The 24,842-nt window shown below is 34.2% G+C and overlaps 1 protein-coding gene across 9 annotated transcripts in view; it reads left to right on the forward strand.

Annotated features, from left to right (window-relative positions):
- Positions 1-24,842, forward strand: part of PPFIA2 (PTPRF interacting protein alpha 2) — a 488,437-nt gene that overhangs the window by 413,711 nt on the left and 49,884 nt on the right. For 8 of the 9 annotated variants that reach the window (XM_063075430.1, XM_063075426.1, XM_063075422.1 and 5 more), the window contains 3 exons: positions 196-326; positions 2,118-2,272; positions 15,605-15,698. In XM_063075430.1, the coding sequence (XP_062931500.1) occupies positions 196-326; positions 2,118-2,272; positions 15,605-15,698 (380 nt within the window). Of the gene's footprint in view, positions 1-195; positions 327-2,117; positions 2,273-15,604; positions 15,699-24,842 lie in introns of those variants that run through there. The other variant, XM_063075431.1, reaches the window with a different exon arrangement.

A 24,842-nucleotide genomic window follows, 5' to 3' on the forward strand; every position in this document is an offset into this window, starting at 1 on the left:
ATCTCACTCTTTAATAGCATGAATTTTTATATGTATATATGTATGTATAAGACTTATATGCCCAAAGTTTTGGTTTGGTTTGGTTTTGTATTAGAAATACTCAAATTCTCATAGCCTTGTTTTAATGATTATTCATGTGTATCAATTTCAGGTGAAATTTAGGAGTTCACTTGAATGTATTGTGTTTGCTTCTAGATTGCAGTAGTGGAAGAAGATGGTCGGGAGGATAAAGCAACAATTAAATGTGAGACTTCTCCTCCTCCTACCCCTAGAGCCATCAGAATGACTCACACCCTCCCTTCTTCCTACCACAACGAAGCCCGAAGGTACGACTCTCCAGGCAGACTGCACATCGAATGCTGTCCTTCCAAAAACACTCCTCTTCCTTCAGTGTTGTCAAATAGACGGCTTCAAAAAGTGTACAAAAAATTTTATTTGAGCCGTATTTCTCCATCAGGGTATTGTCTTGCTTCCTTTCCTTGATATCACTTGTGAAATAACCACATTTTCATTTTGAGATCAAATGTTTACTTTTAAAATTAACTGTGTCTTTGTGATCTTGCTGCTGTTATATATATATATATGGCTCTATTTTTAGCAGATATTTTCTATTAAAATGGAATTGGGTTAAAGAAAGGACTTATTAGGAATAGTAACAAAAAACTAAAGAGGTTCTAGGACAAGACTATAAATTTGGGTTGTAGTGTAAGAGTAATTAAGGTCTGAAAAATCCATGACTGTTCCTCATTTACTTTTAGCAGACAGGTATGTGCACCAAGGGGGTGCTGCTGCTGCCAGCAATAAGAACTCCTCAGGTAGAATGTTCTTAGAACAGAAGGCAAAAATACACTGGCCAAAATATTAAAGAAAAAGATAAGTCTAGATGGGGAAATATCTCATTTGACATAGTGGCTCTTTGTAGTTTCTTACCTGTATGCCTAAAAAATTGCAAACAGATCAAGATCACTGTAATAATTAATAATATAAATAAGCATGCAGCTTATATCATAAGTACGTGTCCTCTTACCGTCTTATCAGTTGTAGCCTCTCTGTACACATAATTGATAGATACAACCAAATGTAATGACTCAATGATTAATACTTTAAGTAAGAATCTATTTTCTAAATAGTATGTTTTACAACAAATGCTTTTGAAAACAAGGCTTTCTGTGCTGGCAGGGATTTTTTTCTTTTTTGATTATTTTTAATTGCTAATGTGGAAAAAAAATACCAGTTACTCCAGCTTCAAATATCTACTGCCTTCTATCTCCAAGAAAAGAGTGAATTATATTTTAACATATAAAAAGCTATTGCTTTGGAGTTTAGGAGATGTGAACTCAGATTAAATAGGTTGAATAGGTAAAGTTAAGTTAATTCATCATGATATTATCAAATTGACACCTGTAAAACTGATAAGAATATCTATTGAACCCCTCCTATTAAAAGAGTATCAAATATATTGACCAGAAATTAAACCTAGACCAACTACTTGGAAATCATTCAGCTTATCATATATTCAAAAGAATACTTGAGAACTATAATTAAGAAAAAAATATACAGTAATCACTAGGATATATGATTGTTTCCTTCTATATCCTATCCAGATGAATTTGAATTAAATGAGTTAGGCTCCAACACTGAGAGTAAAAACGATGGCTAGAAGAAAATCCTGTAAAACCATAGGTTAGATAGAATAACAGCTTCAACTTCATCATTAGTTACATTTAAATATATTACCTTGGGCCATTATGTTTAAAACTAGGAAAACAAACTTTGAGAAAGAAATTGATAATGGGTCAAGTGCTAAATCATACAAGGTCATTTAATGAACTAGACTCTATTCTTTGATTAATTTGAGGTCATATGAAGAGTAAGGGGAAAAAGCTGTTTGGAACAAAAATAAATTTTTCTAGAGAAAATTTAGAGATTCAGGAACGTGAGACTGAGGAAACTACACCCGAATATCTTAAGAGGAAACATGAGAAAAAAGGAAGAAAATAACTTTCAAAGTCTCCTTGTTCCTCCTTTTGTACATAGATAAAGAAAACAAGTCTTGTATATATACCTTGTGGATTTTGCCTCAAAGCAAGCAGTTTGCCCTCTTTTGTGTTTTGCAGTAGTTTATCTGCCTCTCTTGAGCCAGAAAGCCTTGGGCTTGGCAGTACCAATAGCAGCCAAGACTCTCTTCACAAAGCCCCCAAGAAGAAAGGAATCAAGTCTTCCATAGGACGTTTGTTTGGTAAAAAAGAAAAAGCTCGACTTGGGCAACTTCGTAAGTATGCGTGTGTTCGACTTAATACTGCCACTTGTGTTAGTCACTTCAGAATGCCCATCTATCTTCCGTTTCGTGTCATTTCATCTTTCTTCTTTTCATTTCTTCTCTTTGCTACCTGACAAACTTTCTATGTCAATCAGCTTTGTAAATTTAGTTTACCTAATAATACTTAATAAAAGTTACAGTGAAAGAATATTGTAATCTTTCAGTCCTTTTATTTCTGTTAATAACTAGAATGTATTTAATGCTAACTCTTGTGGCAGGCACAATTGCCCTGTGAAGCTCAGGTTATTACTGTCATCCTTATTTTACTGATGAGTAAATAATGTCTTAATAATTTGTAGAACTGAGATAGTCATCCTGGTGCCAAAGTTTGCTTCAAATCATTGACTATACTGTCACTTAGAACACAGATGTGCATAAAGGCTTAGCTGTGTACATTTAAAAGCTTTTCTATTGAAAAAATTGAGAATCCTACCAAAAATCCAAAAGGATTTTTTCTTAAGTCAGAATAAAGCTTTATGATATGCACAGCATAAAATGTCAAGGACAGCAGAATGTTTAAAGCTACCACAGCTTCCGCCTAATAAGCTCAATGGTATGCAGGTGGGGGAGGGGGGAAGAAATAGGATAATAGGGATTGTACTAAAATTAGTTATTGTCAGTGACTTATTGAATAAAAATATAGATCAGTACATTTGAAATGACCCTAGGTAAATATATATTTATAGATAGATATTTACATATATACATATTTAGTTGTCTGAAACATAAATGATATATGATATTTCTGAAATGATATATACACTTGGCCTTTTTTGGGGGGGTGGGGGTGTCTTCCTACATATTCATATTTGGAGTTATATTTTTGGGAAAGGATTGAACTCCTACCTCCAATGGTAAGTGCTGAGCAGTGATACAAATTTCTTAGTACTTACTTTGGCTTCTCAAATAAAGAAGCAATTATTTACAAGGAACTCCCCAACTCTCAGACTTAGTTTCCTGCCCTAACACCAAAATAATTTCTGAGTATTATATTCATGTTTGCAGATTTACAACTATAGTATTATTGCCTTCCCTGATTTTCACAGTCTGGAACCCACAAAATGCATCCAAAGCTACGGGAAACTGATGTGCAGCCAGCTGTGTGATTAAATGGTATTTAGCAGGGGAATTAAATCCTCTTTGGACTTCTTTTTCTCAGGAGATGAACTCCATAGGCTATAAAAAAAATATATTATTGCATAAAAAAGAAGAGAGAAGCTGATTATTTTTGATAAAAAATATACATGCCAGATATTATTTTAAAATATCTGTTTTATCTTATTTGACAACTGGTTGTGGCCTAGCCAAATTATTTGTTATTTCCTATATATTATAGTGTAATTCACAATAAAATGGATTTTTAAGTATTTTTAAATGTTTATTTTTCTAACAGTAGTTATTTTATTTATTCACATTTCAACCTCTATGTTCATCTTAGGTTCTATAATTTACTTTTTCTTTTTAAAATATATGTAATTGCCCTTTTCACTTAGATTGTTATTTTTATATTTTATATTTAACTTTGATGAGAAATTACTAAATCATTAGGAATTTTGCCAGAAATATTCTGTCAAAATCAGGGAACCCAATGTGTAACTTAAAGTTAGAAAAATATAGAGGCTTCTAGAAACCTAGCCTTTATTATCCATTTTCAGTGACTGTATGTTCTTAGGTCAGAACAGATGAGAATGGAATCAATTACAATTACATTCTTATCAACCCACCAACGTCAGAAACTAGTAATAGTTATTTGGGGTCATATCATAGACCTGGGAAGATTTCTGAGCTTTTTACAATTTTTCTTGCTCCAGGGAACAAGAAAGGTAGAAGATAAACAAAGTCAGCAGCATAGTAAGGACTGAAATACTGATGAGGATGACAGGACTACAAACTATGCCTATGGAGCTATAGAGAAGCCATGTAGAGGGTGAATAAAAGCTCCTGGAGAAACCAAGACTAAAATGTCTTTATTGGAAGGAAGACTTGAGAAAATAAGAAGAAAATACAGGCATAAGTAGTTTCCAGGAAACCATATTTGTACCAGAAGAAAATGGTACATGAGCCCCACTGGAACTTTGGTTAACGAATATGGACATTCGGTCTACTTTTGTCCTGAAAGGTATATCAAGGTTGTGTTGGGAAGACCATTAAACCTTTTCGAACCCAGGGCCTACAACCTAATGCTGCTGATTCATGCATCAGAAAAACTAGGAAAGCATCTCTGGTGATCGTGATTTTAATGTTTTGATCTGGAAAATTAAGACACGGAAGCACTGCCAATGTTCTTTCTTCTACCAGTGAAAATAGAAATGGTAGATAAGAAAGAGTGGCATGGAAAGTAATATGGTAGAAACCTGAAAGTTTGAATTGTGTCCTAAGATTTATAAAGTCCTAGAGAGTTTAGCTCATAAGGGCAAAGAAATGTAAATTAACTTGAGAGCAACTATGCTACATGCTTTCAAATGAAATATGGGGGAAAAGAAGAAAACTGTAAATAGAACTAAGAAAATATTTTCTTGGTTCTATCAGAACTGATGACTAACAAAGGAGGAATTTGTAGAAATTCACATAGGAAAATATTTGGAGAGAGAATGTTGGTTGTCTTACATAACAATTTGAAAAGCTAGGGTAATAACAGAAACTTCAGATACTATGGACCATTCAGTAAGACTACATAGATAACCCCAACCATGGAAAATAAAACTCAATATGTGTATTATCTATTTTTACAGATATTCATATGTTACTAGCAGGGGCAATATAAATAACGAAACTCCAAAACTCAAAGGAAGCAACACGTTGAAAATCAATTGAATAAAGCTATCAGAAATCAAACAAAATTACTTTATTCCCCAAATCTCTTATAGCATCCTTTCTAAATGGTTGGTTTACCCAAATCACAAAAGTAGCGTAGAGAAAGATGTGGTAGTAATGGGAGGCTTCAAGTTTTCATATATCTTTTAGGAAATTCACTCTACTCTTATCAGAGGGTTTGACAATTTTGTTTATAATATTCTCACCTACAAAATAGGAGCAAAATTTGCAAACTTAAATGTCTACAAGGAGCATCAGGTTTTGGGCAGGGTATAAAATAACAGAGTGATGTAGACTAAAATGAATCAGTTAGCATTTGTTCTCCCATTTAAAGCATTTGAATTCAAGTTTTAAGTACTATGCAGGACAAATAAAGTATGTATATAAACCAAGACTTCCTGAAGGCCACAGTTATATTTGGGGAAGGACTGCTGGCAGAGGAAGTATTCCTTCTAGCTTGTTTGGGGATCTGATTCTAGTTTCTCTTTTTCTTTTATTTTCATTCACTTTCTTTTTATATCACAAATACCAGGATCAAAAGATGCATAAACAGTATTGGTAATCTTATTGAAGGACATGGAGACAACAGAACCAATATGTATTTCTGCTGACTTCCTGGAGCACAGATTCAGGATGTAGTAGCATCCTATTAAGATGTAGTAGCCCAATGACTGTCCTTTTTCCTCATTAATTTATTCCTCCAGATGCAATGCATCTCTGATATTGCCATTAGTGTTCAAACATGCTTATGTCTAATCTACATTTTTAAAGTCATCACTTGATCCTGTCACGTTCCTCAGATATTGACTTATCTTTCCCCTACCCTTAACATTCAAGATTAAGTGTGTTGTCCACAAATACTTTTTTAATTTCATTGTCTATCAGTCACTTTACAACCTATCACAGCTGGAATTTATACACACTACTACTAAAATTCTAGAAACAAATGGAATCTTAGCTAATATGGAAAACTGGTTAGGAGAATGAAGGCCTCATACTGTCAAAGCAATTCAAGAGGAGGGTAACACACTCAACAATTATATTTATGTGGATGTGAACTTAAGGAAGAAGTAGTACATCTGAAATGGGAGTTCTCTGCCTGTATTAGACTGGTTTTTGTTGCTTATAAAAGAATACCTAAAACTGGGTAATTTATAACGAAATGAAACTTATTTCTTACAGTTACAGAGGGTGGGAAGTCCAAGGTCCAAGGGGCACATCTGGCAAGAGCCTTCTTCTTGGTGGGGACTCTACAGAGTCCCATAGAGATACAGAGTATCACATAATGAGAGCTGGGTGAAAATGCTTGTTAATGTGTTTACTTGCTCTTCTTAGAAAGCTACCAGTTCACAACATGATAACCTGTTAAACCACTAACTCATTACTCCATGAATGGATTAATTCATTCGTGAGTGCATAGTCCTCATGATCCAATCAACTCTTAATGACCCTGCCTTTCAACACTGCCCCATTGGGAATCAAGCAGCAATCAACACATGAACTTTTAGGGGGACACATTTAAACCATAACACTGCCTAAAACAGATTTTAAAGGATTTTGTTACAAAAGTTGGAAAGAGAAAATATAACAATCAATAAATATAAGCAAGTGGTATAGATGTGTAAAAATTGTGTCAGGAATGCCACCAGCCAAAATAAACTGACAGTTGGAAAAACTGCCCAGACCAAAAGGGGAATTATAAAATCCATATTATTATCTTTGTTTAGTAATTTTTAAATTTACGTGAAATGAAGGTTTACCTGTTGTGAACAGAATATACAAATAAGTGGAACTATTAAAAACTCGTTTTTGCCTCTGTCTGCTTACTTGAAGATAAAGAGTTCATTCAGAAAGGAGGCATTAACAAGAGAGCATTAAAGCCCAAGAGAGTTGAGATTTTAAGGGGAAAAAAACCTGTCGGTAATCCAAAATCATTTATTTATTCCTACTTTGAGTGAATAAATATATGTTGAGCCACTGTTAAGTGCAGAGTACCAACCATGGGACTTTAGGAAAATTGCTGAAGTATGGCTGTTACCATCAAGGAATTTTCAATTTAGTAAGGATATTATGTAAACATATACAACTTCATATTTAAAACAAAACAAAAACTTCACTATGTTTCTGGCCCAGAAAAATTTTACCCACCACATTGTCTTGTCAGGGCAACTAAGAATAGTGGTTCTAAACCTCAAGATCCAGTATTATGTATAAGTAATTGGAATCCTGACTAGCCTGACTTTTATTTGAAGGCATTAACCTATTTTGAAACAAAGTAAATTAAGCTATGCTAAAAATAGCCATGTCAGACTAAGCTCCTTTGTTTCTTTGACAAATTTACTCAGTAACAGATCAGGAAAGGCTATGAGCAAGCCGTGATTCATGGCATCTCTGTGGACAAGATATGTAAATGGGGCCTGAATGATGGAACAATTAAGTGGGATTTATAACTGTTTAACCCTCCCCCCTATCCTGCTGATGAGTGGAATAATGCTTGGAGCGAAGTTTCCAATGGTATGATTAGGACTCACTCGGTCCTTGGTCAACATATTTTGTAATGACTTGGACATAAACATTTTAACAATACAGGTATCTGATTAATGGATTACTAATATGGATAGGAATCTGTGGCGCTCTGCAGTGGCTCACAACGCTAATTGTCTAGCTCCATGACTATGCTGGTTGTAGTGCTCTGGCTAGGAAACCAAGCCAGTTGGCGAGCTCTTTTACCTGCCGGTAATCCTGCACCAGCTGGGCTGATTGTCAAGCTAAAGCTGGGTCTGGAGCCCACAGACCCCTCAAGCCCATTCACAGACTGGGTCACAAACCCTTCTTATGCCAGGCTGGGTCACCAAACCCTACACACACCAGGCTGGGTCACCAGACCCCTTACATGCAGGTCTATGAGCTAGGAAACCGGCCAAAAAGTCGCTGGAGCCATAGGCCGAAAAGCATGGCTGCACCAGGCAGATGCGTGAGGCCTATGTCTGCCTGCCTGCTTCACTCAAACTACCTCTCTCTCTCTCTCTCTCTCTCTCTCTCTCTCTCTCTCTCTCTCTTCTCTCAGAACACAAGAATAGCAACAAAACTAAAAAAGATACATTGGCACACATGTGCACTAACTCTACCCACACACACACAATTTGCTTACAGAGGATGCTGAACCACACCCAGCTGGACCCGAGGGGAGGGCCCTGACCAAACTATTCTATTTTCCCAACAGAATCACAAGTGAAAAAATTAGTTTTACCCCTAAAGGCTGTCTCCCCTTCCCCCAAAACAAGACAAAAACAAACAAGCAAGCAAACAAACAAACAAAAAAATAACTTGAGACAAGGAGGATCCAAAATATCACATTCTGAAAGTAGAGCTCTTGGGAGCATTTTTTGGTAAGAAAAATTTAGAAGTTTCTCGTGATTCTAAGGCCAATATGATTGTCAATAAATTTAGGTCATATTAATAGACATAAGTGTCGGGATAAAAAAAAAATTTTTCCCTCCTACTCTAATGTGTTAAAATAACAGCTAAGGATTGGTAGCCATTCTGTTTATTGCACTTTTAGAGGTGTAGCATCTCCTTGGAAGAAGGTTGGAGGGAAGATTAGGCTGATGTGGAGAATTGAAATCATGTGCATAGTACATAAGGAGATGCGTGTGTTTGTTCTCCTTGCTGGCCTACCTGACTAGCTAACTGTAAAAATTTACAGAGCTGTTATGTAGAAGAGGTATTGGCCTTCTCATTGTTGAGTGAGCATACAAAACTAGAACCAAAGTGTTGTTGTAGAAAGATTGACTTCATCTCAATGTAAGAAAGAAAACTGGAGTGTCTGAATTACATACAAAATGGGCTAGTTTAACAGGTAATGAGTTCTTTATCACTGGACATGGTCAAGCAAAAGCTAGATGAGCATAAGAAAGAGCTGTGTCGAGGGAATTTAAGCATTGGAAAGGTGGTTGGATTGTATGATCTTTAAAATCTACTTCAACCCTAGTAATCCTGAATCTATGAAGCTCCAACTTTTAAGTCTTTTCTCCAGCAAGTCTTCTTTCTACTAATCTTATACCATAAATTGTTTACTATGAAAATAAATTTATACATTTTAAATTGAAGAATTTTAGAGCTAGAAGATATCTAAAGATCATATAATGCCCCACATTCTATATTTATAGCAACTGAGATAATTTTACAAGGCAAAGCCAAGCGCTTAGTAGGAGAGTTTGTAGTGGCTCCCAACTTCCTAATCTAGAGCTTCCAGACCGTTTACGCTTAGGACTGTTTCAGTAAAGAAATGCCTCACTGAGCTCCTAGCCCTATGGAACATTTTTGGAAACTTAGAGAAATTAAAAACATGATTATTTCTTTCAGAAAGCTTTAAAAAAAAAGCTTCTTGAGGATAAAAATAAATCCATGAAAAAGTAAATAAAAATTCAAGGCAATAGTGAAAAGGAGACATCACACAAAATACATTACAAATTTTATAAAATGTACAGTTGTAATGTTTGTAGGGAGCTTAGATTACTATTTTTTTTTTCTCCCTGGATATGTTTAATTCCACTACGAACATCTAAGTACAGTTTTTGTACAGAATTGAAAAAGTGTAAAGCTAGAGTTTCAAATGGGACTTATCCATGAGAAAAGGATATTGAAGCCATTTGAACAAACGAACTCCAAAGGGAAAGTGATGCAAAGAAGCTTTAGTCTTTTCTGTGATTGATTAGGAAGTGGGTACTGGCTGGGGTCAACAGTGTGAGACCAAATTATCACACCAAGAAAATGAGTAGAACTGAGTGTCAAGTTACACAGCTCCAGAGAGATTGGAAATGCAGAGATCAGGAGGCAGCAGCTTGAAGCAGACAAGCACACAAGTAAAAAGATCTGAGTTCCAAGGTCAAATGCCAAGCAGAAGTAAGAGACCAAAGTTAGAGCAAGCAAGTGCCGTGCTCCAGAGGCAGCTTACCAGCTTAGGAAAACGGTGAGAGCGAATGGAGAAGACTAGAGATATTAAAAGATTTATTATTTCAGGGGGAATCACTTGTTCCCTATAATCTTAACATATTAATCAGTTTACCACCTGGGAAACAGGTCTTTAAAGAGCCCTAATAATGATTACTATATAGGAAAAAGAACAGAACGCACATAACCAACCTAGCTAATGTCAACAATGAATGATCAGGATAGAGAAGAGGCCATAGACAGGCATCGCGAAAGACAGAACAGAACTCTAAGGCAAAGAGATTTTACAGAACAAAGCATTGATCGAGTAGAGCCAAATACAGCAAAGCTATGAAAAAAAATAGTAAGAATAGATATATTAACTTTGAACAAGCACAATCCCCAATAACAGGTATAAAAATACGTATTAAGTTTTTTTTTTTAAAAAAGGCTACATTAGCAAATCCTTTAAATGCATATGAGAAGCAATATATTTTTTAAAAGTTTTTTTTTTTTTTTTTCTACCAAATTGCAATTTCCTTTCCTTTGTGGTCATCTGCCAGATTGTATTATAATTGTCTGAACTCATTGGCCTGCTATAATAAGCATAATGAAGAAAATAATTTCATCGTGACAAAAACAGCATCAACATTTTACCAGCATTATATAGCAAGAACTTTTCTACACATAAAATTTGGGTGGCTGTGCTGGCCTTTATCCAGAAATTTAGATTGTTCTTTGATGCTATGAAACCAAAAAGTACAATGTCAATTTTACAAAGTATGAATTAGAAATGACTCATACTGTGCATGGTGAAAGGGTCTTGCTTTGAAGAAAGCAGTATTTAGCATCTATCATGGATGTGTTTATTTCATAGCCTTTATGAGCCAGGCATGGTGCCTAGGCACATTTTCCAAGTAGCTGAAAGACTAACAGACATGGATCAGTTACAAAACAATTTATAAATTCAAGTGTATTTATGTAGTATTGATTATTACTGAAAAGAGATCAAATGAAAGAAAGATGAAGCTACCTATCATCAATAGATTATAGTCTTAATTTCTCTAGAGTTAGAGCTTCCTTTTCCATACAACGAGAGGGACATCTGCCATACAGATGGAGGAGCAGAAACCTTGCAATGTTGGTTTTGGCAAGAAATTCCTATAGACTTGTATCTCCAGGGCCGACATGAAATAAGTTATTTTGAATGGAATCTAAGGCCTGGGCAATGTGTAAATATTTGCCTTCACAATCCAACTGAATAGATACCTCCAAATTAGTACTATCTGTGAATCTGGGCCTACGGGGGTCCTTCTTTGAGTCCTCTGGCCCTGGGCCTTAGGAAGTCCCACACTTTGCAGCACCTTCCTTGAAATTTTTTAAGACCCTCTCCAGTGTCCGGGAGAGCCCAGGATTTCACCCTCAGTGAAGACCTGGACCTGTGTGGGTCCAATTTCTGGAATCATCCAAATTTTCTTAGTTCCTCTTCAGTTTCTGGGACCAGACAGGGAGACAGTGCTATCTGGGCAGAGTGCCTGATCCAGCCAAACCATGTAGGCCTGGATCCCTATTCCTCCTCTTCAGGGTTCTCCCCGACACTCTGGCCAATGCATGAAGTTGATCAGTTGCCCCGTGGAACCCAGTGACTTGCATCTAAGGGATCATTGTAGACCAGTGGCCTGACCCTGGTTCCAGGAGGGTGGTCTGGCAAGTAGATCACTCATTCCACTGGCTGGAATTGTATTATGTGAGATTGGATCACTAGATTGTTGTGATAGATTTGGGGTAAATCAAACTGTTTAGATAGAAAGGGGGCTGGCAAAAAATGCTTGCCTAGGAACAATCCTGTCTTCAACACTTCCAAGCCTTCAAAGACCTTGCTAAAGTAAGTGTGCCTGTGTAATAGCCCAGAAAATAGCACTGAAGGCAAGGACACTGGTTTGCATGTCAATTAGGTACACCCTGACAAGGTGAGAAGCAATTTATTATCTAAGAAGTCCACCAAATTATGGAACTCAAGCCCTAGTGCCTCAGTCATGAGAGGGGTGGATTTAATGATGCTCTTTCCAAATGATTTTCTAATGGACCTCCTAGAGAATGTGTAACCCCCAGCTTCCACAGGCCAGTGTTTCTCATATGCAGCACTCTTGCCATTTTAGGAAGGACAAGCTACAGGATTTTCTATTTACTGAAGGATGTTGAGACTCTTTTTTCCTTGCGCAATATGTATATACTAGTTATGCTTCACAGTCACAGTACTATCCAGAAAATGTACCCTCCAACATACACAAGTATTTACAATCCCCCTGGGGATGGGTATTGTCTCCAGCTGAAAACCACCAGTATATAGCACTTTCCAACATTAATGTAGTACAAGACACAAATGTGAGCCACATATGTAATTTTTAATTTTCTAGTAGCCACTTTAAGAAAAGTAAAAAAGGATGGGGGAAATTAATTTTAATAATATCTTTTTTTAACCCAATATATAAACATTTTGACATTTTGACACATGATAAATACAAAATTATTAATTAGATATCTTACCTTTTTGGTACTAAGTTTTCAAAGTTTTGTGTGTATTTTACATTTCCAGCACATAATTTGGACTAGCCACATTTCAAGTGCTCACTAATTACATTCAGCTAGTCAATAAAATATTGGTATAGATGAATAGCTATTCCTGAAGTCTGCATAGCTATGTGAACCCACAAATACCTGAACAAGAATAAAACAGACTCTCACCAGATTTAGATAATCATCCATAAAGAAAAGACAAAGTTCATAAACTGGTTTGGCTGAGATCACCCTTACCAGTTAGTTAGTTGGCAAGCTATGTGGAAAGATGAATCTGGGATTTGTGGGGCAGCTGGGTCAATTCTATGAAAAAATGTCCTTCTGACCCAGAAATGTTTTAATTGGGCTAAAAAAGTGCACATGCTAGGACTTTTATTCCTGCTTATGGGTACTGTCCTGTATGTGATGCTTAATAATTTTACCTACTATGGCCTTAAGTGCCATTTTCAAACAGAATGTTGCCTCAATTACCTCCTAAATTCTTTGAAAACAAAGGATTAAAATTTAAAGTACCCAGAGTATTTCTAAGCCCTAAATGCTTTTTATATTTATAATTTTATTTATGAAAAGAAAATTGAAATATCTATTTTTGACTCACAAAATACTCCTAGAGCTTTTTCTTATTTTCTTCCAGAGTTTTCATTATTTTAAAATGTTTGTTTTTCCTATTAAAATGGGTTTTTTTGAAACAATTTAAATCACAACTTAAATGTTCTTCTTTTATTGCTTAGAAGAATAAAAAGCCTGACTCATCCAACTACCTGGTTGTTGAAAATGTTTCATTGTTTATTGAATAGGTCAGCCTCATCAATCTCCATGTCTCCATATGGACTGTTCAAGAATTTTATAACTTTTAAGTGAATCATTCATTTCCATTTCAAGAGAACATTTTTATAGTTATTTTCAGATTATGAATAGTAATTTATGGATGTACAGCAAAGCAAATATACAGATGAGAGAAATAAAATGAAAATATTCACTCACTATGCATAATGGAAAATTCCATATTTAAAAATGTTCCCCAGGAGTGCTTTAGTCAGCCAGTGGATGGCTTTCTTAATGATACCAACAATGAAAATCTTTCATAATAAAAAAATTCTTTAAGTATTAATTTCACCTGTGCATGATGAATAAGATAAATTTTGGTCCTCAAACTCCACATTCCTGAATTAGACCTACACAGCAATCAATGTGTTTCCAATTAAAGGAAATTTTCTTATAACTGCAATTCAGTAACAGAGTTATCAGGCTATGAAGTTAACTTATTTATATCAGGGTTCCGGAGTTAATAGTATCTAATATTTTAAATTATTTGCTAAAATAAAATATGAAAAACGGTAACATCAAAATTTTCCCCTGATGTTTTGCTAAGATATTTTATTATGCTAAAGAAAAAACATACCTTGGTCAAGTCCTGCAAATGTAAAGTAAGGAAATGTCCACTACAATGAAAGAAGAGTGAAAGTTATCTTCAATAGTCTTATTTATTGATATATTGGTGAAATTTTTTGTGTAGTCTTTGTAAGAGTTGGAATTAGCTTAAATCTTTCTACCTAATCTTGAGTTTAACTGGAGTTTAAATTTCTTCTATTTTAAATGTATATTTACCTTAACCCACTTAAAAATAATGAACATTTTTTCATTTAGCTTGATTTCATGTTTTTCATTTACTTGTATACAGGTTGAGCATTCTTAATCCGAAAATCTGAAATCGGAAGTGCTCCAAAATCTAACACTTTTTGAGCACTGACATAATGCTAAAAGGAGCATTTTCGATTTTGAATTTTTGGATTAGGAGTGTATCTGTAAACATTCCAAAATCTGAAAGTAATCCAAAATCCGAAACACTTCTGGCCTTAAGAATTTCAGACAAGGTATACTCAACTTGTAGTAAATACCAAAGAGAAAGCAGAGCACAGGATTAAGTCCTCATTTTCCAACTACAAAAGATATTTTATGAATTAATTATATGTGTAATGATCCTGAATAAAACAATTGCATTGTAAAATGTCTTTGATGCACATCATGCTTTTCTTTCTCCCTCTTTTCATTCCAAGGTTATAACATACATATTATATATTCCAAAGCCAACAATACTGACATTAAACCAAGTAATTTGTGACCAGTTGGGCAAAACCTGTTTTTATCAGAATCTTTTGAAGAAAGATTTAGAATTTCTACAGTTATTATTATAGAGTTTTAAAACAAAAACAAAAACAAAATACAGCTGGCCTGTTAGCTCAGTTGGTGAGAGTACAGTGCCAAGAACACCAACGGCAAGGGTTCAGATCCCTGTACTGGCCAGATTTCTACATAAATAAAGTAAAATAAAATAGAAATAAGTAATTATAACTAAAAAAAAAAAAATCTGCCCAGAACACCATCAAGCTCTGGAAGCGAGGTTTATAGTGAAGGATGCTAGAATCAGCCACTTGAGCAGAGAACAGGGTCCCAGGGGCAGGGTATGAAGAGCCCTTAAAAGTCAGAAAATGCCTCTCCATTCTACCAGCTTGGAATAGAAAACATACACCTGAGTTTCTACTCAATGGGCTATCATTTTTCCCATTATTGATGAGATATTGCAATTTTTTCAGATGTTGACAAAATGTTTATAAATATCTTGCACACTACACAGATATTTGCTCTCATATTCCATAAGAAAAGTAGCAAAATAGACTTCAAGGCTTTGGGACTGCATATTCAAGTGTTTGTCACTGTATAGGATGCATTTATTATGTTGCTAGTAGGTGCAACTGAATGGTATCCCAATAGGTATGTTTCTATTCATTCTCTGTGTATGTTTGTGTGTGTACCCATGTCATTTTATGCATGTTGAGTTGGAAATATAAGAACAATACAAAAAATATGACCCTAACTAGTTGCTGGACTAAACTTTTAAGAACCTAATTTCAAAACTGACATAATGTATGCCGCCTAATCCTAATAGTTACTTCTTCGCAGGAGGCTTTATGGAGACAGAAGCGGCAGCTCAGGAGTCCCTGGGGTTGGGCAAACTTGGAACTCAAGCTGAAAAGGATAGAAGACTGAAGAAAAAGTAGGTTTGGATATTTTTTTCCCTCCTATTCTAACTTTTATTTATTCTTTATCATTGTTTGTAGGGAATTAAAAAGAGGATGATTGGAAACAAAATAGCTAGATTAAGGCCAGTATATTCCTGGTATTATCTAAAATAACTCTGTGCTCGTGTTTCCTGGCTATTGTGAGCTACAGTTGGAGAGAGTATAATAATCTTCAGCCTGTAGTAGAAATAAAGTTTGTTTTAAGTAATCAAAGCATTTATTTCAAAACTCACATATATTTAAAGTACTTAAATGCAGCCTTAAAATCATGTAATACTCTATTTGGTATTGAATTCAGTACTGAATTGGTATAGTAAAGTGAGAGTATACCATCCAACTTTGTGTTTCTTCTCATAACAAGTGTAAGTGTGTATGCTTTAAAGTGAAGTATTTAAAAGGAGAAACATTTATCTGACTTATTGAATACAAACTTACTTTAGACTCAAAGCAGATTGTTTTGCATCTGTCAGGAAACTGTATATCTTTTCATTCACATATAGTAAGGAACATTTAAATAACTTATAAAATTGGCAAAGTTTGAGTCTCAGCATCTGTTAGAAAGCAAGTAAATCCATAAATAAGATATCTTAAAAATATATAGTGACATTTTCAGTGACAAAATAGCACCTTTGAACATCATATTTAAAAGCAATATAATTTCTTTTTATTCCAGGATCTATTGGTTGTTTATTCCTTTTTTGTTTCTCAAGTAATTAATACATTCTATTTATGGTTTTCATATGTCCCCTCTTTCCTATTAAAGAAGATTCACTGTTCTAGTCATCTTTTTGTAACAGACATGCTCTTATGGTTACAGTATACAGGCTAATCAATTTGCTTCACATTTCATCTTCTCACTTGCTTTGTAGATGTTTACTAATAATGAGAAAATATATACTTACAAGATGCAGAAACATTTCACTAACTTAGTTGTTCACTAGTTTGCTACTTACTAAAACTAGGTATATATCCAAACTCAGTCGAAATTTGTCCAGAAAAAAAATGACCTTGAGAACATTATTTCTTAAATACAATTAAATGTGCATTCATATTCAATAATAAATATTTCTTCTTTAGTTGATCAGTCAAAATATGTATACTTAAATATTCTCAAAATCTGTTTCAAATATCTTAATTTTGTTTAGTCCTATTCAGGAATGGCCTATTCGATTTTGTGGTTATTTCTTGAAAAAACATTCTTTTAAAAAATATTCTTTGACAGAACTTTAAAAATTATGGCTAGTTTATTTCAAGTCTAAAGGAATATGAAAAATCAAAACACAGCCTGGCTAATAGACTTGGTTTATTTTTATTATAAGTTTATTCTCGTTTCTCCAACAAATAAATATTTACACATAATGACAATATGACCTGCTTTCATCGTTCATATAAGGCTGACATTAAGGCAGTACATTATTACATAGTATATTGGTTGTTTATGGGACCAAGTTAAATATCCTTTCAATAGCTACTAAAGTTAAGCTTTCCAATTATACAATAATTTAAAATAATATATGTAAAGTTTAGCTATTATTGACTTTACACACTTTGGATTGATTTGATACTAATTTTATAGAATTATTTCTCAACTCCTGAGAGCCCTCATGGTCAGAAACTGATTTTAGTTTCTTGTCTTTAATGTTAATGAGAATGTTAATACATTGTATAAGACAGCAATGGCTAACATTTCCTAGTGCAATTATTTCCTTCAGAATAATAGTATTGGGGTTAAAATGGATCCAACAAGGCAAGACAGAGTGAATTAATAAAAGTACTGAAGAATTTCCCTTATTATTGGCTATCCCATAGAAAGAACCCTATGAGCATAAATATCCAACCAGTGTTTGTGAGACATATAAGTAAGTGCTAACACTTACTCAAGAGTTGCATGACATTGTGACTTGGTTTCTGGGTTATCAGAAAGTGAAGGGTCTCCATGTAATTAATCTTATTAGATAAACAAGATAAATTACTGTAAAATTGCATGATTTAAAAATTTATTTCTATTATGATTAATTATTGAATATTGGCAGCTTGTTCTTGGATTTTTTCATGTTTAAAATTTCATGTAACAATAACAATTTTAATTTTCTTTTATTAAGACAGTATATTCTCTTTCAGTGCACTTTAAACAATCTCACATTTTTCTGTGTTCAACTTGCATGTTTACCAGTCTTCTTTCAAGATAGAATAAAGTTTTAAGTACATTTTATTGAGAAAATATATATAATAAATGTAGCAACCCCTTACAAAATGTTGAGCTCTAAAGATTGTACATGCAAAGTTGCAATCATTTTGGTTTCCTATCAGTTGTTTTTACATTCCATCCATTGGTCCAGCAGAATAATGTTTTGGGGCCATAGTACTTAACTAACTTAACACCTGTGTTCACTATCCCAAAGTTCATAGCAAAGATTCATTAGTCTCTGCAGGAATAAGCAGAACAAGAGAAAATTTTATTTTCAGCTTGCTAGGATAGCAGCTATCTAGAATTGACAATCTGTGACTTGAAATTTAATTGGGAGAAATCTCTAGAGAAGTTAATTATGGCACATTTTTGAAAAAACATATGGGGGAGACATTTTCAGAGATATTCAAAATTCTTGCAAGGTTCAGAAATTTGTAATGTTGGCAGTCCCAAACAAAGGTCTAATTTGAGGTACATTTACCATCCAGCAAATTTAGCATTCATAGATTATAACAGCTTACCAGATCTGTATTTCTACTTTAATTTTACTGTTTCTTTGCTTCCTGGTCCAGGCATTGGTTTTGCATATCTTTCTAGCTATTGTCCCATGATGAGAAATAAAAAATCAACAATACTGAATCTGCTAAAGCATAACTACTTCAGAAAATCTTAGCCATCTTTACCTTCCTGGGGGTTATTTCACAGGTGCTGTTCTCTCTGCAGAACAGCATCTAACCTAGGCCTAAAGTTTATCTATTATTGTTCTGCCTGGTTTGCCTTTACTATGCCTCATCTTTGTTGTACTTTCCTTTAAAGCTTCTATTTGATAAATTTCTCCAGCAAGATTATATACGGTCCAGTTAATACCTACAATAATCATACCAAACTGAAACTCACCTAGTAATTCTTTGAATATTTCACATTCATTTTCTTGGTCTTCTCCTTTAAAATTTGACCCATTTCTCTGTTACCTCCTTGTATATTATCTTAATCATTAAGGATGAGTCACTTGTTCTCAATAGTTATTCTCCATATTAATACTGTGATTTTTCATAGTTTGTCAGTGTAGCTCCCTCGGTGGGTGTCATGACTCTTTGAGATTTTATTATCATCCTTTGTTTAACTTCACACATATTCTCCTATTTAACAAAAATAAACATCTTCTCCTTTTCTAAGACTCACATTAAGAATAACTGCACTTGAGAATTTCACCTCTTTTCTCTTATACTTGTCACCCTGATCTTTAACAACTTATTTCCCTCTCTTGGCTCTCCAGCCTCTGTTTTAAGCTAATACTTAAAGCTATTTGCTCAGGATGGCCAGGTATAGCCAACCACATAACTGTAAAAAAATAACTGTATGGCATAATAGAAGTTTCTGAAAAACCGAAACCCTGCATGAATGAGCCCAACAAAAAACTCAGTTTCTGAAGGATGTTCAACTCCCCAGATTTTACATAGAGTCTAGATTTGAGTATTCGAGGGCCCAATAAATAGAAACTCTCTTCCTTGCCTAAGTTCAGATTTTGATGATAGACAAAAGAGTCAGACAATTAAAGATCAAAATGTAAGCCTTATTACCAATAAAGCTGTTAAAACATGACTTAGGTATATGGCAGGAAAAAAAATCCAAATTTATAAACTTACTTAACACAGAAAGATCTGGTTAGTCATAGGCTTCCACCAAAGTATAGAGGTATAAGCCTCACCTCACCTTAAAAATAACATTTATAATATTATAATTTGATAAATATGTTACTCTAGAATCAAAAGCTATGAACTTACGAGAAAAGAAACGAAATTTTATGCATTTGCACCCTTGCCTGAAAAAGAGTTTTTGAAGTACCAGTGTTAATTTCATTTTTTATTAATATCTCATCAGATTTCCTACTTTTTCCCCCTGGATTATATACAGCTGCCAGTTTTTCATATCACCATCTCTAGAAATGTGATGATAGGGCGAGTGGCAAACTTCCTGATTCATTAGCAACCAGAGAATATACTTTACACTTGAAATTAATTGTCAATTGTCAAAAGCATGAAACTTGTTTTAGAATAAATTTCCCTCTGAACTTTGAAGTTACTACTCTACTTGCTTCCAGTTGTGTCTAATAACAATTTATTGTCTTTTTTTTTTTTTTTTGTATATAACATGTAGGATTTCTTTTTCCTCTCTCTTTCTCTCTTTGAAAGTTTTAAGATTTTTCTTTTTATCTTTGGGGTTCAGAAATATCATAAGTGTGTGTCTATTCAATTTTTTATATATTTATTTCTCTACTTTATACTTTGAATCAGAGGACTCATTAGACTGACTGTCTAACATGTGTTGCCCTAAAAAATTCACATTACTAAACTCAACTTTGATTCCAAGAAGCTTATTTTTACTTAACTTCTGGGATTAAAGATGAAGATATCTGTTTCAATAGTCATATGCCTATCTCACTCTCAGGACAGTCCTGAATAGGCAGTGAACATGTTAAAATTGATTCGACTTAACAGAGTATCCATCAAATGGTTACCTGTCTCCAGAAAATGAAATGATGAAATGTTTAGCCTATTTTTTTATCTGCTAATGTTTTTCTCCTGCCTTTTTAACACTGTATGATTTTTTTTTAGTGTTAATATACGTGCTAAAATCCCCTGTATCTTGAGACTTAAATCGAAAGATACCATATGAATATTATTAAATGGGCTAATTTATCATTTGCAATCTTTAGTTACAATATAGGTAATACATTATTGTATGTTAGAATTTTCTACATATCCTGAATGGATAACACTGCTAAATGAACATGAATTTTATATTTGAATCAATTTTTTAACATCATTAAAATGAAATTAACATCCCAACTCAGCTATCAGCAGCATCCTCTCCAGAGAAGCAGTTTTATCCTCCGAGCATAGCAGTCACAGTTAATCACTACCACGAATCTTTATGTTAGGACTTCAAAGACATAAAAGTGAAGTGCTGTAGATTTAGTTAATTTATTCCCATCACAATCCTAAGGGTCTCCTTCAGTGTGTAATCTTTAATAGGTTTTGAGACTCCGCATTTTTAATCTTTGGCATTTGGAAGGTTCAGAGTGTGCCTATCTCTAAGCAAAATAAATGTCATGGAAAATATTCATATTTAAAGGTATCACAGAAATTCCACAACATTCTTTTACTTAATAAATATGTATTAAGTGCTTATATGCCAAGTTAAACTTATAAATGAGTGGTATTTCAGAAGTTAATTTGTAAGACATGTGTTAGAAACTCTGAATATATTTTTCCATCTAAGTAATGCTATATGCATGTGCTTCCTCCACAAAAGTATATTTTGTAAGTGTGCTATAGGAATTGTGCCTGGCTAGATAAAGCTAAAAGGATTCATTGTAGGGTATTAGAACATCTCACAGATTTTAGAAATAACAGAGCGAGGTTCCCTTCAAAATTTTAAAAGTAAGAGATTATGAAATATTTCTCCAGAATATTGTCAAGAATAAATATATTCTTCTTCAACCCATTCCAAAACTGAAGTTCTTAGGTGAAATCATCTGACTAGCCTAGTCTGGAACAGATATTTGTACTTCGATCAATTTGTTATAGTCAAGGGTTCGTTTAGTACAGACACAGTTGCTGGGAGAACACTCCTGGGCAAGTAATTCAACCATCTAATAAAGCAGAATGTTTTAGAAACTAAACTCAATGTTCTCAATATTTCCCTGGCACAAAAAAAAAAAAAGTGTCCCAATTGTCTCCTTGGAATTCTAGCAGTGTGTCTCCTCTACCTGTACTGAAATAGAGCTATCATCGCTTTGCCATCTGGTCGCACATAGCCCCGCCCAGCTTCAACCAAGGGCAATTGTAAGAATTCCCTGAATCTATATATTAGGAACATCCAAAAGCTAAAGGCCAAAGTGGACTGAAATTTATTCGGAAAAATAAAGCTAAGGAAACCAAAGTGCTCTCTTTTTATATGTATACATTTATATATATATATGAAAGAACACGGAAGGAGTCGGGCTGCTGTTTTGAGCCAATGGTGCAATGTTAATACATTATAGAGTAAGCAGAAGAGAAGCCCTATGCTGTCTTCACAATTTCTGCCCAGGAGAAACATTTTTGACCTGGAGAGAGTAAAAGAAGAAGTAGTAAATGGAAATTAAACTCAAGATAATTACATGTACTGGAAGAATAACCTCCTTTTCTAAATAAATTTATATAATTTGTCTTGATTGAAGTAAATACCAAATTAATGGAATATGAATACTATGATTTTTCACTCATTCTCTTAGCATCTATTATGTCCCAAGAACTGTGTCATAAACTACTGATATTTGAATTATACTGTTCCATCCTTCCAAGAGCTTATAGAGAGAGAGAGACATGAAAACAAATGATTGCACTTAAGTATTTCAGAGTTGATGATCACTTCTTTATGTGTCTGGTCTTTGAAGATAATGAGAAAAGTGCCACAAGCCTAAAAGGTACCTAGTGTTCTTATTTAAAAGATATTCTCCAAGCTAAAGACAAATTACCTTTGTAGACAAAGAGGTTTAACAAATGAATTGATGAAAACTAATGAAATGAAACAGAAGGTAGCATACCAGGCATTTTTACAAGTGATTTAAGTAAGAACAACAGATTTTTTCAAAGCTTGAAGTTAGAAGGCATAGCTATGTTTTTAGGTAAAGAATTTTGCTTAAGGAAGACCTTTACAGAGGCATCTAAGTATAATAAGATCGAATTTAATAGGGGCATTTATGTAATCCTGCAGCCAGCTTCAGAACTGTACTTACTGATTACTTTTGTATAGGAGAATATAAATTTAATGCCTAAGAAAAAGGTTTCTGCAAAATAGGCAACTGAACAATGCCTGACAAAGAATTTAATGTTTTTCAGTATCCATAAAAGTGATGGTAGGATCAAAATTCTATGCACTAACCAGATTGTAGCTGTATATTATGTTAATTTCTGGGAAATACACTTGAAGTGGATGTATTAAAACCAGCACATATTCAGAGAAACATGACCAGAATAGTGAGATGACACAAAGCCATTTCTTCAAGGACTGTTAGAAATAATTAGAAATGTCTGGTGTGTAGAGAGCAACGTTGCAGGTGCTGTCAAGAGGAAAAACAATCAAACGTGTTCATTATGGCCTTGTGATAAGACGTTGTGCCAAAAGTCAGAGGCTATTACAGAAAACTTTGAGCTGACTCTAAGTGAAAACTACTAACAATCATAGATCTGGGAAGGAATAATTGACCACCTGCAAAGAGAGTTGTTCCCCATGATTATGTTCAATATAGACCTGCCAAGCATATGTGCATGACAGGATTATTACACAGGGGATTCGACTTTCAGTTGAGAGATTGGAATACATGCTCTTTAAATTGTCCCTGCCCTGAGATACTGTGATTGCCTTTATAATTCAGGGGAGAACTAGACTCAGGGTTAGCTTTGAATTTTTTAACATATTGACCCTGGCGTATTATAAGTACTCAAAACACATATTCTGAAAAATTGAATGCACGAATAGAAGCTGGGTAAGGAAAGAACTCTAGGATGAAGAAAACCTGAAAAAATTAAACAGGAAATAGGGCAATGATTTCTACCCAGATAACCAAACTGGAAACTTGGGCTTCCTCTTTGCTCTTGTTCTTCCTTGTTCTTATTCTTTCTCTACACACTTCCATATAGCATCACCAAGTCCAGCCAATTACATCCCTTTACAATCTCTTAAGTCTGTTGATTTTTTCTTTCCAGCTCAGGCTGTCATACTACAACATTCTTCCTACTTCTAGTCTTCCCTAGCTGTAATCCATTCTTCATGCTTCAGATAAAGAGGTTTATCTAGATCATATTTCCCGACCTGCCTAAATCCCCTCAATCATTCCTAGCAGCCCTAGGATAAATTTCAAATGCCTTTATGTAGCCCATAAATCCCTACTTTATCTGGTCCCTACTTATCTCATCAGCTTTATCTCTACTTCCCATTTTGCATTTCATGGTCTTAATAGACAATATTTATTTCTTGTTCATGATTACTCCTATCTCCTTATGTGCATATCTTCTGTTTCATTTTTCTCATCATCCTTCACATAGTAATGATCATATCTGTTACATGTACAGTAATAACTATATAATAATCACATTGAGCGGTTGCAATGTGCTAGACAAAGCACTGTTCTATGCATTTTACATGCATTGTCTTTTATTTTTCACAATGCCTTTGAGGTAGAAACTGCTATTTCCATCCACATATGAGGACAGATAATTTCCAGGAACTGTAGTAGATCTCCAGAGTCCAGTTTTCCTCTGAATTGTTTAGGATTTCAGAGTAGAGCCATGATTTAAAACGTATGTAGTCCAATCTCAACTGGACCTTGAATATCCTATATAATTTTTAATGGTCTATACAGGGAGTGAATAAAAAAAAACATCCCTCTCTTTATACCCCTAAAAGAGTAGCTTATTTTTTCCTTGAGAGAATAATGAGTTTCCTATCTGCCCCCACCCTATCCTTCAAAATGAGCAACAAGTATATTCAAAGCAAAAACCGTTTTTAAGAGTGGGTTGTGGTGTGGGGTGGGGTGAATTTCAAAATACAAGATGTAGCTGTGTTATAAAACTGGCTTTTTCTGATATAGTTAGCCAAACATAATATTCCAAAGTTTGATATAATAATATTCATGTTCTCTAATAAATAAGCCATGTAAGAAATTTAAATGTGTGCTTGAATGAATCTAAATTATTCATTCCAGTAAAACTTACAGGATAGTGTCTAGTAGCAAGGGTTATTAAGTTCCTTTTTCAAAGGAAAAACAATCACTAATCAAGGTAAATTTAAATGCTGACATCTTAGTCTAGAAGAATTCTCCACATTTTTTCCTACAAATATAGGATTTTATATTAGCTCTGTATAGCATTTTTCATAAAGTCTT

The sequence above is a fragment of the Cynocephalus volans genome, chromosome 12 (assembly GCF_027409185.1).
Source record: "Cynocephalus volans isolate mCynVol1 chromosome 12, mCynVol1.pri, whole genome shotgun sequence".
NCBI classification, from domain to species: domain Eukaryota; kingdom Metazoa; phylum Chordata; class Mammalia; order Dermoptera; family Cynocephalidae; genus Cynocephalus; species Cynocephalus volans.